General features: G+C 41.4%; 1 protein-coding gene across 2 annotated transcripts in view; it reads right to left on the bottom strand.

Annotated features, from left to right (window-relative positions):
- LHFPL3 (LHFPL tetraspan subfamily member 3) overlaps positions 1-19486 on the bottom strand; it is a 592049-nt gene that overhangs the window by 165682 nt on the left and 406881 nt on the right. For both annotated transcript variants that reach the window (XM_046020087.1, XM_046020086.1), the window contains exon 2: positions 8571-8807. In XM_046020087.1, coding sequence (XP_045876043.1) covers positions 8571-8807 — 237 coding nt within the window. The remainder of the gene's footprint in view (positions 1-8570; positions 8808-19486) is intronic.

Raw genomic sequence — 19486 nt, 5'->3', positions numbered from 1 at the left:
CTGGTCTGTTTGGTCAATGTGCAACTTTAGCCATTATAGACATGAGGAGTATTTCTACGTAAGCCAATAGCTTTAAGTATAAGAGGGAATAGCAATGGGTAGACATTATAAGGAGGTGTATTTTAACTTAACCCAAACCAAAACTTCCTAAGGTTAAGATCTGTGCAACAATGGAAGGATCTCATAGGAGAGAGATCAGAATAGATGCATTTTCGTTCCATAATTCTGTCATGCAGCACATGGTTACTGAAGGCCCACGGATGCCAAGCATGATTCCAGGCACCAGGGATACAAGTAGTGAACAACAGACAAAAATCCCTGCCTTGTGGAACTTTTCTGGGGGCAGACAATTCATAAGACAAAGAGGCAAACTATTTGGTGGGTTAGATGGAATACACATGCACGTGAAATTTTAGAGAGGTTGGCCAGGAACACCTCCTTCAGAAGGTGATGTTTGGGTAAAACCTGAAAGAAACAAAGGAGCTATGGCTTTGAGGAAGAAAATAGCAGGCAGACAGGACAGCAAACACAAAGACCCTGAAATAGGACTTCCCTGGTGTGTTTGAGAAACAGCAAGGAAGCTGGTATGTCCAGAGCAGAGGACATGTGGGGAAAAACAGAGAAGAGGTTAGAGTGGCAAAGATGAAGGCAAATGGGCATGGGTCTTTGGAACTGTACTGAAGGACTCTGGCTTTTCCCCTGAGTAAGGTCATCCAGTCACTGGAGGGTGCTGAGCTGAGCAATGGCCCAGTCTGACTCACCCTTTCACAGTTTCACGTGGCTCCTCTGTTGAGATCCAACGAAAAGGGTGCATGGGTGGCACCAGCGAACCCATGTGGGAGTGTCTTACAATGTCGGTCTGAACCAAGATGGCAGCCACGAGGGGGATGAGTGAGAAGTCAGAGGATTCTGGCTGTACTTTGAAAGTAGAATGAACATGACTTTTGGGTGGGTTAAATGTGAGTCATGAGACAAAGAGAGGAGTCCAGAGTGATTGAAGTTTTGGCTGGAGCAGCTGGAAGGATAAAGTAGTTATTAACTGAGATGGGGAAGAATGTGCTAAGTGGCGGCTTTGTGGGGAAGAAACATCAGGTGCTCAGACATGCAAGTTTGAGATGCTCAGTAGATATTCAGAAAGGATATCAAGTAGGATTTGGGTAGGGGAGACCAGAGTTCCCTGGAGAGGTGCTGGTGTATTAAACCTGGGAGACATTAGTATGGTTTCCTCAAGACATGGCACCCAATGAGATAACCCAAAGAGTGAGCGCAGGTAGAAAGAGCGCAGAAGTAGGGAGGAAACCCCATAGGAGACTCCATGGAAAGAATCCAGAGAGGCGAAGGGAATCTGGGCAAGGGCAGCCATTAGAAGTTGACGGAGTCTCAAGGTGGCTCATTGCAGTCGACTGTGAAAAGGTAATATAAGAATGACGATCACTTTGTTCAACACTAATCCCACAGGGAAACAGGGGGCTCACGGGTTCACTATGGCCTTATTAAAGATTTAATTCAAAGGGCTGATACTCTTTGCCCGGGCTTCCTGATCTTCCTCACTAGGTTCCCACAAAGTTATGAAGTCAAGAAAGAGGGTGAGTTTTAAAGTGGGTCACAGAAGAAATCAAGATAAATGAAAAAATACCTTGAGACAAATGACAATGGACATACCGTGTACCAACATGGGAGTAGTCTATTCTCAAGTAGATTGGTAGCTTTTAGATAATGTTAATCAAAAATCTAAACGAAAGTAAGAGTAAACTCTTTACTTGTACAGGGCTCATTGGTCACGTAGAAAGCAACAGAATCAGAGTATTTTAAGAAATGATTCTGGGGGGCGCCTGGGTGGCTCAGTGGATTAAGCCTCTGCCTTCGGCTCGGGTCATGATCCCAGGCTCCTGGGATCGAGCCCCGCATCAGGCTCTCTGCTCCGCAGGGAGCCTGCTTCCTCCTCTCTCCCTGCCTGCCTCTCTGCCTACTTGTGATTTCTCTCTGTCAAATAAATAAAATATTAAAAAAAAAAAAAAGAAAGAAATGATTCTGGGGCACCTGGGTCATTCAGTCCATTAAGTGTTTGCCTTCGGCTCAGCGCGCTGGGATCAAGTCCCACATCAGGCTCCCTGCTCAGCAGAGAGCCTGTTTCTTCCTTTCCCCTCTGCTGGTGCACTTTCTAATAAACAAAATCTTAAAAAAATGATTTCACCATCTTGTATGGTAGAAAAAACTTGAAGGTTTGAGTAAAATGACTTGTGTTTGAGCCCTGGATTCATTCCCTCCCAGCTATGGAAGTTTAGATAAAATGTTTAACTTTTCTGAGCTTCAGTTTCTGGTGTATAAAGGTAGGATAATGATAGCTATCTCACAGGATTCTTGCAAAGATGAAATAAGTCATACAGGATAAATGATCAGTAATGAGTAAAGCTTACATAGATATTATTGATTAGAAATTGTGTCCACATACATGCTTTCACTGGACTTTCCCAATTCCACGGGGGCAGACCTGGGTATTATTATTATTCTCATATTAAAGAACATAAAACTGAGGTTCTGGGTTATTAGGGACTTGCTCAAAGTCCCTTTCTGTTGGAGTTGAGACCAGAGACAAAGTATTTCTCTTTGATCTAGGGCTCTGTCCACTGTCAAGGTGTCCACACAGGCACCGCATAACGTGGGAATTAGTGAGGCAAGGAGGCGCTTCGGCCAGCGTTTCTAAATCTGACTCCTTTCACTTGGTGGTGTGAGTGATGGGGGTGTGACAGCGCTGTTTGGGGAGACACACCCTGGCGTCCTAGAGTTCCTTCCCCTTGACCTTCATCGTTTCCTTCTCTTAGTTACCCTTATATTGCCAACAAGCCCCTAAGAGCCATTGGCATATTCACTACTCTGAGGCAGGAGCTCTTACTGCCCTTGGAGCACATTTAAAGACACTCTGGAGGTGTCCCCAGAATCAGAATATTTTAGAGCTGGAAGAAACAGCAGGTACCATTGACAACCTTGAATCTTATGCAGGAGGAAGCTTCATTCTGGAACTATTGAGATGTGGGGGCAGGGCTCTCAGGGAATGTCGGAGACCACATGGGCTCCAGGCAGCACACATTGTTTCCACTACACCACACTGCCACTCACACTGTGGTTGTGGCATGACATCCGTGGGACCTTTAAATCAAGATTCTGAATGGTTTCTCAATTAGCTATTTGAGTAAAATGAATTTAACTTTGCCTATTATAGCATTAAAAAGAGCTTAAGCCACTTAATAAATGGTAGCTAGAGTCACCTCTTAATGGATAATCATGTTTTCTCATTTGCAGTTTAAGTGTTAGAAGACAGAGTGACTTTAAAACTGCTCATGAGAGGACCCAATTATCTGATAAGCAATTCCAAAGACCATATACACAAATGCAGAAACATACCTCTTTATGAACGGTGTCTGACAAGGAAAAGAGATATTTGCGGCACAGGAGTTCTGGAAAATGTAATTATTTATCCTCTCACAATTAATGAAAGAAATGGAAAATGAAGCTTTCATTTCGAATCCTTTTTATCTGGATGAAACTTTAATTTTACATAATTAAATTGACTTCACAGTTCAATGTGTTAAAATATGCAATTAAGCAGCATATCAAGGTGAAATGCCTCCTGTTGTTGGCTCATTGAGAAACCATGCTGCTGAGCTCCCAAACAAGAATGAACGCCTGCCTACCTGCTCTTATCCCTAGAGCCAGGGATGGCACACAGCCTGCAGGGCTGACTTCCCACATGCACAGTCGAATTTTCTCACACGCGCTCACTCCTGTATAAGTTAGTTAGATATTTAAATAGTTTTCACTTCTCTTTGCTTTTCAGTGGAGTTTTTGTTGCCCTTCTTTTTCCCCATGAGAAAATATTGTGGGACTTTGATAATGCAACATAGATTATTAACTTAATATCTCAGAGAAGTTCTTTTTTTTTTAAATTTTATTTATTTGACAGAGAGAGAGAGAGAGAGATCACAAGTAGGCAGAGAGGCAGGCAGAGAGAGTGAGAGGGAAGCAGGCTCCCTGTCAAGCAGAGAGCCCAATGCGGGACTTGATCCCAGGATCCTGAGATCATGACCTGAGCCGAAGGCAGCGGCTTAAACCACTGAGCCACCCAGGCGCCCCTATCTCACAGAAGTTCTAAGACAACCCTTGCGTCTTCAAAGTTGGTGCCTTCCATTGGTTGAAATTCTGTCCAAACTCCCTTATTCCAATTTTGCCATTTTATAATTTGTGACAAATTTCAGCAGAGACCACTTTCAATTATTGTTGCACTCCTGGGAAATGCTTAAGAAATGTTGCAGGTGGTATCGAAGGGAGAAGTTCTCATGGGATTGGGGAGAGTTTCCAGGAAATTTATCACAACAGGTGGTGGTCTGTCCAGGTAGAGAGCTCACCTGTGTAACTTCCCCTTGTGTTCCCTTTGAATCATACCTTTGTGATCATTAATTCATGGCTCAGTAGCATCCTATATTCCCTTAAGGAATCTGTGAGTGGACTACAGTTCAACAATGAGAATGGAGTTCCCGTCCCTGTTTCAGTATAATCTAGGATTTATGTAACAGTGATTCTTGCTTTATTCATTGGGGAGGATGTTAGGCAGGACTCATGGACCTACGCAGTATCCTTACTGCAGTGACACATGGCATACCTGAACGCATTTGGTGGCTTTTCCAGATACAGAGAAGTGTGTTGTTAGATTAATTATAAAAGTCACAAAAAGATGATACAATCCTATCATGAGATTCCTCGGGACAAACTTCTTGGAATGGGAGGCATATGCTCCACTTATAGGTTTAGTCTCTCCATAATGCCCCTGCTATTTATTATAGGATGTAGGTTGTAAGGATGATTGGCAGACCATAAAACTAGAAGAAGACTGTAAAAGGTATTACAGTGTGTATGGTAATAGAATGTGTATCAGAACATAGAAATGTTTTACTCTTTTGAGCCAAGATTGGAGATACGGTATTGTCTGCTTCCAGAATACAACAAGCATCATGGCATTAGTAAATTTTGCTAAAATTCTTTGAGCTAGAATGGCCTCTGTCTCATTGCATTGCTCTGAAATCCAAAGGAGGCCTTCGCTACCAAGGGACAGAAAAAGAATAGTGAAAAAAATAGTTTTAATAAGTGAAAAGGGATATGGATGTATCCATACAAATAGCAAAAGTACCAATTTAAATGTAATCGACTTCATATTTACAAGTTTTCTCCACTTATCAGATCTCCCTCTTTAGGATTTATAGAGTAACAGTGAAGGTAGTTTTGGTTAGTGCATGCACTTGAAAGCAACTGAACTACTGTTTAGTAAAATTGTTCATACGCAGGGGCGCTTGGGTGGCTCAGTGGGTTAAAGCCTCTGCCTTCGGCTCAGGTCATGATCCCAGAGTCCTGGGATTGAATCAGGCTCTCTGCTCTCTGCTCGGCGGGAAGCCTGCTTCCTCCTCTCTCTCTCTGCCTGCCTCTCTGCCTATTTGTGATCTCTGTCAAATAAATAAATAAAATCTTAAAAAAATTTTTTTTGGAAAAATATTGATCATACACAAACATAAACAAACAAATCATTGACTGGTGCTCTCCCGAACAATCCAACTGTGGAAGTTTCAACACTGAACCAAGTGTTTAAATAATACCAAACCCTAAACACTATTTGGTAGAGCTACGACGAGTCTTGTACCATTCCTCCAGAACATGTAGGTCTGATTACATTTTCGAGTCTGATCTTATACAGAACCTATCGGAGGAGGATCTGAAATTTCTACACAATAGAGCTGCCGATACGTTCTCAGAATTCAGAGGAAAGAATTTGATTGTGGAATAAGAATGCGGTACAACTGAGATGTTCCTCAGCATAGCCTGATGCTCTCTGTTACTTTACTGGGTCCCCTTTGATAAAGATGAACCATTACCGATTCGGGTCCTTCAGAACCAGATAGAAGAAACTAGGGACTCATGCAAGTGTGATACAAACAGACGAAGATGATAAACATGGAAAAGTCATGCAGAGATAATCCCCAGACCTTATACTGGCCTCTCTCAAAAAATTTTTGAGAGAGAGAGAGAGAGAGAAGCAGAGGGAGAGGGACAAGCAGACTCCTTGCTGAGCTCAGGGTCTGATGTGGGGCTTAATCCCCTGACCCTAAAATCATGACCTGAGCCAAAAGCAAGAGATGGACGCTTAACCGACTGAACCACCCAGGCACCCCTGTACTGGTTTCTTTTCACTTCCTTTTCCATCAATGCTTTTACCAAGGTGTTGGAGAGGAAAATGCTTTTTAAAAGTGAAAACCTCAACTGAAGGGATCAGACATCCACATGTAACTGAATCCAGTTCAAGAAGAGACCCACTTCGAGAACTGTTGAGGGTTATCCTCTAATCCTAGCCATTTCGTTCTGAAGCATGCATTCAGAATTGTCGCTCATATACGTGGACAGAAGTTAGAATTCTCAATTGCCAATTAAAAGATCTTCCTGGTTTTGTTATGTTTAAAACATTTTCTGAACTTCCTTTTTTGGGGGTCAAAAGAGGTCTGGAAAGTTAAATGTTCTCAGGATAATTTTAAATTGTAGAGTGAATAAATAGCACTTCAGTCCATTACTAGGTGGTGGTAGAAATCAACATCTGCAGAACTGAGTGGTGTGTTCTTGAATTCACTCTGTAGGGAAAAGTAATCTATCCTAATACTGAGCTATTCTTATTAACTTTGAAGTGAAGCTAACTAGACAGGGACCTGTGTACATCCACCAGATTACAAAGACCGGACTAGGGTTCCAAATGAATGAGCTCAGGTGAAAGTACTTTAAATCTGTAACAGGATTTTAAAAGCATAATGATTATCTTTGTATCATTTTTTAAAAAATCTAGAAAGTACAACCATGAGAGGGAAGTAATTCTGTTTTTAGAAAGCAATACACCCTTGTGAAAGATTTTTATGTTTCGAGTATTTTTTTAATTTTTAAAATTTATTTAGAGGGAAGGAGAGAGTGCATGTATGCACGTGGGTAGGAACAGAGGGGGAGGTACAGACACCATGCTGAGCGAGGAGCCTGACATGGGGCTCGATCCCATGACCCTAAGACCATGAACTGAGCTGAAACCAAGAGTCAGACGTTCAACCAACCGAATCACCCAGCTACCCCATGTTTAGACTATTTTTGATGAAACCAAGTAAACTAGTATGTGTTCTGTCCATAAATCAGGGAGATAAAGAGCTCAAGGATGACTGTGCTTTTCCAGACCTCTTGATTTTCTCTCTTTATAGTTCATAGTTTACAAGCATCAACAGCAATGGTCTAAATATAAAGCTTGTTACACTATCATTACATGTGACATTCCTATAGACACTAATACATACTTCTATTTGAGGCTTCTTGAAGCAGTGAAGAGTTTTTGGAGTTAGCAACTACTTGAAATAGTAAGCTAAATTTTGGAATTCGAAGATAGTTTTAGTTTGCAATTAGAAATAAAAACTAGAGGCATCAGTCACTCAATTGAAGGCGCTGATGTAAGTCCAAAGTATTAAAGTTAAAAATAACCAAGACAAAACAGTGAAATAAATCTAAGTTTGCAACAGACAGAGACGGTAAAATTCTATCCCCAAACAATCCCCAAACACTTGGTTTAAAAGTCTGGAAAGAAAATGGACAGGCATCTTTACTAAGGACTTGCTACTTTTTTTTTTTTTTTTTTTTTTTTTTTTTAAAGATTTTATTTATTTATTTGACAGACAGAGATCACAAGTAGGCAGAGAGGCAGGCAGAGAGAGTGAGAGGGAAGCAGGCTCCCTGCCGAGCAGAGAGCCCGATGCGGGACTCGATCCCAGGACCCCGGGATCATGACCTGAGCCGAAGGCAGTGGCTTAACCCACTGAGCCACCCAGGCGCCCGAGGACTTGCTACTTTTTAATGGCACACTGTAATATTTACATATCATTTACTGGTCATTGTCCTGTTTTTTATTCTACTTTGTGTTTCAGAAACCCTTTTCTTTTTGAAAAGAAATAGAACTTTTCACCGTCCAGATAACACGTTCTAATTCAGTTAATTAGGCAACTGTTGAAACCCCTATGTATTTAGGGCAAATATCTTGCCTTCTCTCTGAGAGGAGTCTGAATTCAAATAAAATGATTGTGAAGAGCTTAAAGATGTTTCTAGATGGTTTTATGAGATTCCCCGGGCTTTTATTTCAATCTGGAAAATGGCAGAAATACATGAAGAGGATGTTCTCACTATTTAATCAAGTAGACCAAAAAAAAAAAAAAAGCTACATCATAGCCATTAACTTAGGGAGGGAAAAAGAAACTGGAAATGGAAAAACGCATTTAAATAATAATGGACTCTGAGAGCCTTAGAAAGGTAAAGTGCGTAAACTGTATTTCAACACAAACTGTATTTCAAAGGTAAACTGTATTTCAGCTGTGTAAAATTTTTTGAGTTGAGTCTAGGGGAATATCTATGAACTAGACAGCATTAGAAGATGCAGCAAATTAGACCCACAAGGGAAGCACTGAGACTTGATGTGCTCAAGGCTTCTAGATAAGAGTTCCCCAAAACAATCTTACCTTTGTTTTCTGCCTTCAGTTCCTCGGCCATCAAGCTGTCTTGTCGGTTACCAAGCACAAATGCCAGAAATGAAAGGATCAGGGCATCCAAAATCCCTATAATAGCCAGGATGTACGCCCAGCGGACTGAACAAGCCCCCAGAGTGTACTTGTCTGTCTTTTCTCCACACATCCGTTTTACTTCATCTGAATCCCAGCCATCGGGGAAAATCATGCAGCCAAGCACAAGGCAGGCAGCTGAGAGAGAGAGAGAAAAGGAAAAAAAAATAGTTAACATAAATGTTATTTTAAGAAATACTGCTATTGTGCGTCAAATCATTGCCTCAATTTCTTGACTTTTAAAAAAATACTTATTTACTTACTTGAGCGTGAGCATGAGAGAGCAAGTGCAGGGGGGAGTGTCAGGGAGGGAGCGGCAGAGGGACAGGGAGAAGCAGACTCCCCGCTGAACAGGGAGCTGGAACTTGACTCCATCCCAGGACCCTGAGATCAGGATGAGCTGACGGCAGATGTGTAACCCACTGAGCCACCCAGGCGCCCCTCAAATTCTTGATTAAAAGAATAGCAAATCTTACCACTGTCCTACCCTGAATATTTGTTTTGTTTTTGTTTGTTTGTTTGTTTGTTTTTCTCCTGGTTTCCTTAAAAGCAGCCTAGCCCTGCAGCTCTGGGAACATTCTTTACTGCAAACCCAGCATTCTGAGAGAGGTTAACGTATGTTGATCTCTAAGAAAATACTTAAAAAATTGAATTTTGGTGTGCATTTGTGGGAAGGCTTCCACTGCAAACAAGCCATAAGGAATCATAACACTGCAGAATGACAATTCAACACTGGCTTTGAAGAGCTCGACAGCAGCCAGATAAGGGATTAGGATAACATGGAAAATACCCAGCGCATATTGACTTTGAGTCATGGTAAAAAATAATTTCACATTGGAACCTCCTTACAGACACATACACACTGAAAAGATTCTCGAAACTATACTTAGCAGATGCAATGCACCCTGATATTTTCTAATCTCTATTTCAATTTTTAAAAAATTTTATTTATTTATTTGACAGAGATCACAAGTAGGCAGAGAGGCAGGCAGAGAGAGAGGGGGAAGCAGGCTCTCTGCTGAGCAGAGGCCAGGACCCTGAGATCATGACCCGAGCCGAAGGCAGAAGCTTAACCCACTGAGCCACTCAGGTGCCCCTATTTCATTTTTTAAAAGGCTGAAAAACACTGCAATATGGTGTGGTACCAGAATTTTTAATGAAAATTCAGCAATTTAAGCAGAATACTTATATTCTGTCTCCCAAATATCACTATGAGAATCTTATGAACACTTTTTATAGAATATGTCACTGGGCAGATTACGGAAGAAAAGTGGCCATTTGTTGCCACTCTGTTTATAATTATTCAGGAGTAAAGGAGGATAGTTTTAGGTTATAAAGGGCTTTCTGAACAGGTATGTTCATTAATTCACTAATTCATTAATTCATTCACTCATTAATTCAACAGTTACATATTAGTGATCTCCTATGGAGTGCCAGACATAGTTCTTGGCGCTAGAGACACACTAATCCAGAAAAGGGACATGGTATATATTATGTTTTAGCAGGGAAAGAGGCAAAAAAAAAAATGAGTAACATGCAAATAAAACAGTTGGAAGTTGAAGTCCTAGGTAGAAAAGAAACGAAAGACTTAGATAAAGAGTAACGGTAAGGGTTCTTGAGGGGGTGACATTTAAGCTAAGGACAGAAGGAGATAAGGCATTGACCAGTGAAATTGATGGGAAAGATGTTCCAGGCAACAGCATGTACAAAGGCCCTGGGGTTGCAGAGAGGCCTGGGGTGTTTGAGGAGCAACCAGGAGATCAGTAACGGGATGGAGAACATGACCATGTTGGGGTTGCAAGGGAGGCATGGGCTATGACATCTAGGCAGGTGATGGTCCAGGGCATACCCCTTAAGAAGACTCTGATGTCACAACCAACATAGAGTTGTGTGATGGTCAGGGTCAAACAATTCCTGAAGCTACCAAGCTGCTACCTCTTGAACAAGCCAACAGTGGACACCTGATTTCCTATTTTTTATAAGAGCATGACTCTATAGGCAGGTGTGGATAACACAGAGACCCAGAGGGCTGACATGTAGGAAGACTGCCTGGGAGAACTTGGATTTAGGGTCTCATGTTATATTACAGGACAGTATATGTGCAGTATCTCTGCATAAGGAGGTATCATGGACACTATCCTTCTTTATGCCTCTTATATCTCAAAAGGAACCCTAACTTCCCTCTACCTTCGGTTCACCTCACTCTAATCCACATCACATATGACCACTGAGACCATCATGATCCAAACCTTTGGTGGCTCCACCCTTACTCCCCCCAGTACTGAAGACATCTTGGGTTTCCAAAGTCTCCACAATCCAGCCCCCATTTAGTTTTCCAGTCTCCCCCCCCTTTAGACTCTCCATTTCACTTGGGTTGAGCCACACTTGACTCCCTGCCTATGCACCAGGTTTTGGGATCATTCTCTTTTTTCTTCTGCCTTGAGTATTTGCCACTATTGTCCCTAAATGGAAGCTGGTTTTTTGAAAGAATCAATAAGATCGATAAACCATTGGCCACACTAATCCAAAAGAAAAGAGAGAAAGCCCAAATTAATAAAATTATGAATGAAAAGGGAGAGAGCACAACTAACACCAAGGAAATAGAAACAATCATCAGAAATTATTACCAACAGTTATATGCCAATAAGCTAAGCAACCTAGATGAAATGGATGCATTCCTGGAAAGCTACAAACTCCCAAAATTCAACCAGGAAGAAATTGACAACCTGAATAGACCGATATCTAGTAATGAGATTGAAGCAGTGATCAAAAACCTCCCAAAAAACAAGAGCCCAGGACCTGACGGATTCCCTGGGCAATTCTACCAAACTTTCAAAGAAGAAATAACACCAATTCTCCTGAAGCTGTTCCAAAAAATTGAAGCAGAAGGAAAACTTCCAGACTCTTTTTATGAAGCCAGCATTACCCTGATCCTCAAACCAGGCAAAGACCCTACCAAAAAGGAGAATTTCAGCCCAATATCACTGATGAATATGGATGCAAAGATTCTCAACAAGATCCTAGCAAACAGGATCCAGCAGCACATTAAAAAGATTATCCACCATGACCAGGTGGGATTCATCCCTGGGTTACAAGGATGGTTCAACATTTGCAAATCAATCAATGTGATAGAACAAATCAATAAGAGAAGAGAGAATAACCACATGGTCCTCTCAATTGATGCAGAAAAAGCATTTGACAAAATCCAGCATCCGTTCCTGATGAAAACGCTTCAAAGTATAGGGATAGAGGGAACATTCCTGAACTTCATAAAATCTATCTATGAAAGACCCACAGCAAATATCATCCTCAATGGGAAAAAGCTTGCAGCCTTCCCGTTGAGATCAGGAACACGACAAGGATGCCCACTCTCACCACTCTTGTTCAACATAGTATTAGAAGTTCTAGCAATGGCAATCAGACAACAAAGAGAAATAAAAGGTATCCAAATTGGCAAGGAAGAAGTCAAACTCTCTCTCTTCGCAGATGACACGATTCTTTATATGGAAAACCCCAAAGACTCCACCCCCAAACTACTAGAATGCATACAGCAATTCAGTAACTTGGCAGGATACAAAGTCAATGTACAGAAATCAGTGGCTTTCTTATACACTAACAATGAAAATACAGAAAGGGAAATTAGAGAATCGATTCCATTTACTATAGCACCAAGAACCATAAGATACCTGGGAATAAACCTAACTAAACGGTCCACTCTTAAATCCCTCTCAATGATCAAGTCAAATCCAACACCATCCACAAAGCAAGCCATTTCAAATTCTTCTTGACCTGCAATATTGCCTTCTTAAAACCCCTGTAGCTTCTGACTGTACCTACTTAGAATCTTTGTACATTTTTACATTTGTTACTTATTTACAAGAATTTCAATTAACAGACTGTAAGCTTTCTGAGGAAGGAAACTTTGGTAAACCACCATACTCTTAGCACCTAAAACAGTGCCTTATAGATAGCTAGCACTAAAATATTTTGAATGGGGAAATACAATGAATAAATGAATTTTAATACCTCAACAGTATACTCAAAAATATAGTTTATAGAAGTCAGTATCACAACTGCCCACGATTACAAATCTAGTTACAGATTCATCTTTAAGATGGCACATTCAACGGAGACAATTTTGTTATGATCAGACAACAGATTATAAGTACTCAGAACAATTAGAAAAAAGTTGATGCTTTCAAAATATTTCAAATCCCCCTTCCTTCTGTATCTCCTAGCACTCACAATACCAACTTGTTCTCCAAGGTCTTTCTAGCAATGATGATCTGTGTATTTTAAAAAAATATGGTTTCCATGAGCAAAAACTAACTTTATTTGGAAAGGCACACAAGATGCTTGAATCCAAACCACAGTTAAGAAAAATCTCCTCTAAAAATGCTGTGTTACTTGGAAGAGTTTAAAAATAATCTAAATGTTTTACACATTAAATAATGTTTATGTACGAGAAAAGTACTGACACACAAAAAAAGAAGGCAAGTATTTTTCCTTTATGAATGGGAATCACTTGGAGAATGACACTGTATTACTTATAGCTTTAGTGAAACTTAACAGAAATCACCAAGTGACACAGGTTTGGGCAGGTTACTGGACACTACAGGCCAATTCCCTGGAACAGGATGTTTGTGGAATGGTGACATTGATAAAGACAACTTTTCTCAAGGTCTTTCTACACTGAGGGTAGAAAATCTTAAAATTTCCATTTCCAGGGGCGCCTGGGTGGCTCAGTGGGTTAAAGCCTCTGTCTTCGGCTCAGGTCATGATCCCAGGGTCCTGGGATCGAGCCCCGCATCGGGCTCTGGCTCAGCGGGGAGGCTGCTTCTTCCTTTCTCTCTGCCTGCCTCTCAGCCTACTTGTGATCTCTCTGTCAAATAAATAAATAAATAAAATCTTAAAAAAATTTCCATTTCTAGAAACTCTCAGTTACAAGTTAGGATAAAAATAGGGGCAGAATTAATAATCTGAAACTAAAACCACAGGAGAATAGGAGGAGTTCTCTCATTGCTCCTATCTTCAAAGGATAGGATTTCCTTAATCAAATTTTATGAGATGAATCTAATAAAATAGAAGATATGCCATTGTGCTTCATTTTATGCAATGGGCATTTGGCTCAAAGTTCCAAAAACAGAACTTTTGAAATGCAATTCTTATTTGCAATAGGCTAAGGCAGTAGCTGTTCAGAGAACTGTGAGGATAAAACCTGGGTTGACAGGGTCAGGCTCTGGACTCCTGGGGAAAATGTTTAGGTCTCCCCCCAGGAAGGGTACTCCATAGTAGGTATCCTATAGGCCACAGGACATTGGACTAGGTCTTGAATGCCCCACTGACTTCTTGTTGGCCTTCTCTTAAAGTAAAACATTTGATCTTTTTCTAATGTATCTGTTCTGAAAATCTGGATGGTCGTATAATAGAGTAATAAAAATGAAGCTCGGTTGCATTTGAAAACTTTTAAAATTTGCTAAGTGAAATCTGTGATTAAAATCCAATTTTTAAAAAAGATTTTATTTATGCATTTAAGACAGAGAAAGAAGAGTGCACTTGTGTGCACACCCAAGCAAGCATGAACGGGGGGAGGCGTAGAGGGAGAGGGACAGGTAGACACTGCACTGAGTACAGAGCCTGATGCAGGGCTTGATCTCAGGACCTGAGATCGTGACCTGAGCTGAAACCAAAAGTCAGATGCTTAACTGACTAAGCCACCCAGGTGCCCTCAAATCCAATTTTTAAATAAACAAATCCTATGCTGGGACACCTGGGTGGCTCAGTTGGTTAAGCGTCTGCCTTTGGCTCAGGTCATGATCCCAGGGTCCTGGGATTGAGCCCCACATCAGACTCCCTGTTCAGGAGGGAGTCTGTTTCTCCTTCTCTGACTGCCCCTGCTTGTGTTCCCTCTCTCACTGTCTCTGTCAAATAGAATCTTAAAAAATTTTTTTAAGATTTTTTAAGATTTTAAAATGTCTTTTAAAAATAAATAAATGAGGGCATTTTGGCTCTTTCCACAGTTTGGCAACTGTAGCCATTGCTGCTATGAACACTGAGTACAGATGGACCTTCTTTTCACTACATCTGTATCTTTGGGGTAAATACCCAGTAGTGCAATTGCAGGGTCATAGGGAAGCTCTATTTTTTCATTTCTTAAGGAATCTCCACACTGTTTTCCATAGTGGCTGCACCAACTTGCATTCCCACCAACAAAAGTGTAAGAGGGTTTCCCTTTCTCCACAACCTCTCCAACACTTGCTGTTAATGGTCTTGTTAATTTTGGCCATTCTAACTGGTGTAAGGTGGTATCTCAATGTGGTTTTGATTTGAATATCCCTGATGGCTAATGACGATGAACATTTTTTTCACGTGTCTGTTAGCCATTTGTAGGTCTTCTTTGGAGTAGTGTTTGCTGAGGTCTTCTGCCCATTTTTTGAGTCACTGAACTGTGAAAAGAGCCAAGAAGCTCTTCAATGGAAGAATGGATAAAGAAGATATGTCCAACCTCCCACCCCTGACCCTTCAAAACCCTCAGGTTGTTGGACATATCTTCTTTATCCATTCTTCCATTGAAGAGCTTCTTGGCTCTTTTCACAGTTCAGTGACTCAAAAAATGGGCAGAAGACCTGAGGGTTTTGAAGGGTCAGGGGTGGGAGGTTGGGGGAACAGGTGGTGGGTAATGGGGAGGGCACGTTTTGCATGGAGCACTGGGTGTTGTGCAAAAAGAATGAATACTGTTACGCTGAAAAAATAAATAAAATGAAAAAAAAAAAGAAGATATGTCCATATATACAATGGAGTATTATGCCTCCATTGGAAAGGATGAATAGCCCACTTTTGTTTCAACATGGATGGGACTAGAGGAGATTATGCTGAGAGAAATAAGTCAAGCAGAGAGAATCAATTATCATATGGTTTCACTCACTTGTGGAGCATAAGGAATAACATGGAGGACATTAGGAGAAGGAAAGGAAAAGTGAGTTGGGGAAAATCGGAAGGGGAGATGAACCACAAAAGACTATGGACTCTAAGAAACAAACTGAGGGTTTTGGAGGGGCAGGGGCTGAGGAGTTGGGGGAGCCTGATGGTGGATATTATGGAGGGGACGTATCGCATGGAGCACTGGGTGTGGTGCATAAACAATGAATCTGGGAACACTGAAAAAATAAAATAAAAATAAAAATAAATAAGTAAATTCTATCCTTTTGAAAGCTGTGCTTCCACATGACCATTACGTAACAAAAATTTTAGTTTCTGACAATGTATTATCAAAATATACATTTTCTTCTCCTCTAATCCATACTTCCCCTACTTGGCTATTTTTGAAATGCACAGTCTCCCAAAAGTTATAGTGTATTTAAGATTAATTGAAGCCATTAAAATAGTTTAGGCCCCGTTAGTTTCTTTGGAAAGGTATTATTATGTTCCACATGAATGCTTGAGTGCTATAATAAATTCTGTTTTCTGGCATCCGATTAACCAGAACCTTATTAACCTGCACAATGCGTATAGCCAGTGGAAACCAACAGCTGTTCCTAATCCCAAGCAGTACCTGAAAGATCCTAAGCTAATGTCTCAGTCAATGAAAAATTAAATAACACTCCTCTTGGTTTTATAATTATTTCTAATGCTTTACAAATTGATCATCCTAGAAGATGTAGTGGAATCACTATACTAAACATTAGAATACACAAGGCACCGGAACATTTGATTAATTTGCACATGCTATTTCCTGACCACGAGGAATACATGGAGAATTAGTTCCAATTGGACTATTATCCCCAAATGGGTTTCTTATTAGAATGTCACCTAGGAAATGACTAACTTACTTGGAGCGATAGATTCCTTTATTTCAGCAGGAGGTTTTGTGCAAGTGTATCAGAAAACATTTTTGAATGTTAAAGAGCTCACGCGGTGGAGGTAAGTGGAGAATGACGGTGGAGAGAAATCTGTGCCCTTACGGTATGCTATCATGACATCTTCTAACTTAGAACATAATGACATCCCTGTGAGGACAAGACTGTTGATTTCAATTTTAAGCGTATTCCAAACGGTTAGGAAGGATCCACATTCTCCAAGAACCCTCTGTATGAAGGCTGCTGATGCCCACAGTGGGTTCTTCTGAAATAGTACACAAACAACTAGAAACTTCCTAGAGCTGCTAATTGCTCTGCCAGTTTTCTGGCCAAAGAGTGGAACATAAGCTCTGCGAAGGAAACGTCCTTAGAAAAATCCACCAGTGCTTTTTAATTGGGTCTTTCTCCAAAGTAAAATTAAGCAAGAGAATAAAAGCAACGAGGGTGGGGCGGGGTGGCGAGGGGGGGCGGGCGTCTAGGCTGTGGGTCACGTGGGCATGCCCGCGCGGCTGGTCCAACTCTCCTAATCAGGACTTTGAACCTGAGAATGGCTTATTTTAGTTTTGTATATTTTTGGGCAGGAAGAGGACGTCTAAATTCATCCTTTAAAAAGTCCACACACTGTTGCACAAAGAACATGATAAATTGCCTGGTGTTGCTGAAGCAGTCACGGGGAACATGGTGAGAAAACGAACCTGCACTCACTTAACTCCATTAACTACTCAGGCATGAGCTCATGGAAGGACCTGATGCCGGCCAAGCCACTGCGCTGCACGAGGGAACTTTCACGTGATTGTCACTCTGAACACCTGGGAAAGCAGAGCCCCGTCCCACAGCTTCTTCACTAGCCCACAAACCAGAGCTGCAGTATTTCTACAGCTGGAGAAGGTACTATGTTTACGCTTCAGTCTACTTCTGGACAACCGAGTTGCTAGGTAACCCAGGACATGCAATACTGTGGGTTAGAGTCCAGTGGAGAAAACAAAAGGGATCCTGGTAACTTTCGGTTTTAAACCCAGTATAATTTTAGGAGCATTTACCTTGAGGCCATAGCACAAAAAGTACCGAATCCCTTAGAAAGCAGGGGAAGAGAAAGTGCGAATCAACACTGGGCTCTCAGGAGACAAGAGTCTGGGGTGTGTGATGAGGGTAAAAGCTCCTTTATGCTGCCTGGATGCTCAGCCCTAATTGCCGGAGCGAAGAGCCATACATCTATCTGAACCTTGTGCTGAATCAGCCCTGCGCCCCGGGCGTTGCTGAAAGGGGCTAATCAGGAGTCTGCCCGCACCTGCACTTAGGAGCTACAGAGTGGAGAAAAAGCTTTTCTAGAATAGGGTGCCAGACAGGAGGAAACACCATTAATGGTACCACATCACCTACTAATTTACCCAAATTTTGAACCTTAATAACCAAATGTAACACAAATCAGAATGGAGAACTTAAAAACCCGAGGCAGTTCGGATCTCTAGAATGTCCACTAGACGGCTTTTGACATGTATCTTGGATCCAACCAAATTTCTTAAACTCCAGATAGTGACATAGTTAATAACACCCATCATAATAGCTAATTATTTATACTTCCCATGAGTGGGGTCGAGGGCCCATCATCTTGTTTAATTCTCAAAGCCAAGAGAAACATGAGAGCACATGGTCCTGGCTTTTCCGGTTTCCACAAAGAGGGATTCTCCCTAAAATACTCCTGGCCATTTATCCCACACCTATTCCTCTCCATGGAAATGGAGTGATTTCCTGGAGGAAAATCAGGGCACAGGGGCCCAGCGCCTTCCTGACCTTACCTGAGGAACTGCTTGATTACACGAGGCCCGTGTTCCACTCCCCTGCACTGGGGATAAACACAGGGTGGGCTTGCTTTTCCAGGACTGTCTTGTAGTAGGAAGGTAAGAGGCGTAATTCTGAGGGTGCAGCTTAGGACGAAGTCCTTTTGGTGGAGCGACCCACAGTCATTTCATCAGCCTAATCTTTCTCATAATAAAGGGAATATTTTGGTTTCCTGCTGCCACTCTTTCTCAGTGAGTTCAGAGCTGAGGAGGGTTCCCCAGTTTGGGAGACTGGAAGTCTTTGATTAGAGAGCCAGCATGGCTGGGTTGTGGGGAAGCACCCTCTTCTGGCTTGGGGTAACTAGCTCGTATCCTCACAGGGTGGAGAGAGAGCTAGCATGCTCTCTGCCCCTTCTTATATGGGCACTTATCATTCATGCCGGCTCCACGCCTATGGCCTAATTACCTCTTAAAGGTCCCACCTCCTCATTCCATCACACTGGGATTAGGGTTTCAACCTATGAATCTTGGGAAGACATAAAAATCCAGTCCATTGCAGGGGAAGGGGACAGAGGGCGTCATTCATTGCTTCTCTGTCAATGCCAACATTCTTTTCTGTTTTATATATGAGGAAGCCGAGGTGCAGAACTTTTAAATACCTTGCTGAAAGTCACACAAAGCTCACAAAAGGGACAGCCAGATTTGAATCAGACAGGCTAGTTTTGGAAGCCATGCTTTGAACACCAAGTTTGCTATTACCCTTTCCTTATTAACAGTAATAATGCATGTGAAATCACTATAGAGCATTGGTTTTAGTACTGAGTACACTTACAGAATCTTGGCAGTGCTTAACATGGTGTTTATAATTAGACATTTATTCTTGGAGTATAAGAGCTACTACTAAAATGATACTTAGAAACTGTGAGCTTTTATATGTATAAATATTTCTTTTGTTTATACTACTATTTCACCTAATCAGTATTTCATCTTATATACAGTGCCAAGAGCATTAGAGTAATTATAAAGTCTACATGCGTGGAATGGGAATTAATGAGGTTTTACTACATAAATACACGTATACTTGGATTTATACACATTTCACAAGAAAATCCGCCCTGATTTTTTGGCTTGATTTTTTTGGCTTGATATTTTAAATTGCCTATGTGTCGGCCAGACATTCCTA

This window comes from Meles meles, chromosome 10, assembly GCF_922984935.1.
Source record: "Meles meles chromosome 10, mMelMel3.1 paternal haplotype, whole genome shotgun sequence".
NCBI lineage: Eukaryota > Metazoa > Chordata > Mammalia > Carnivora > Mustelidae > Meles > Meles meles.
Note: the sequence above shows the minus strand (reverse complement) of the source record. Positions and strands in the feature narration are given on the sequence as shown.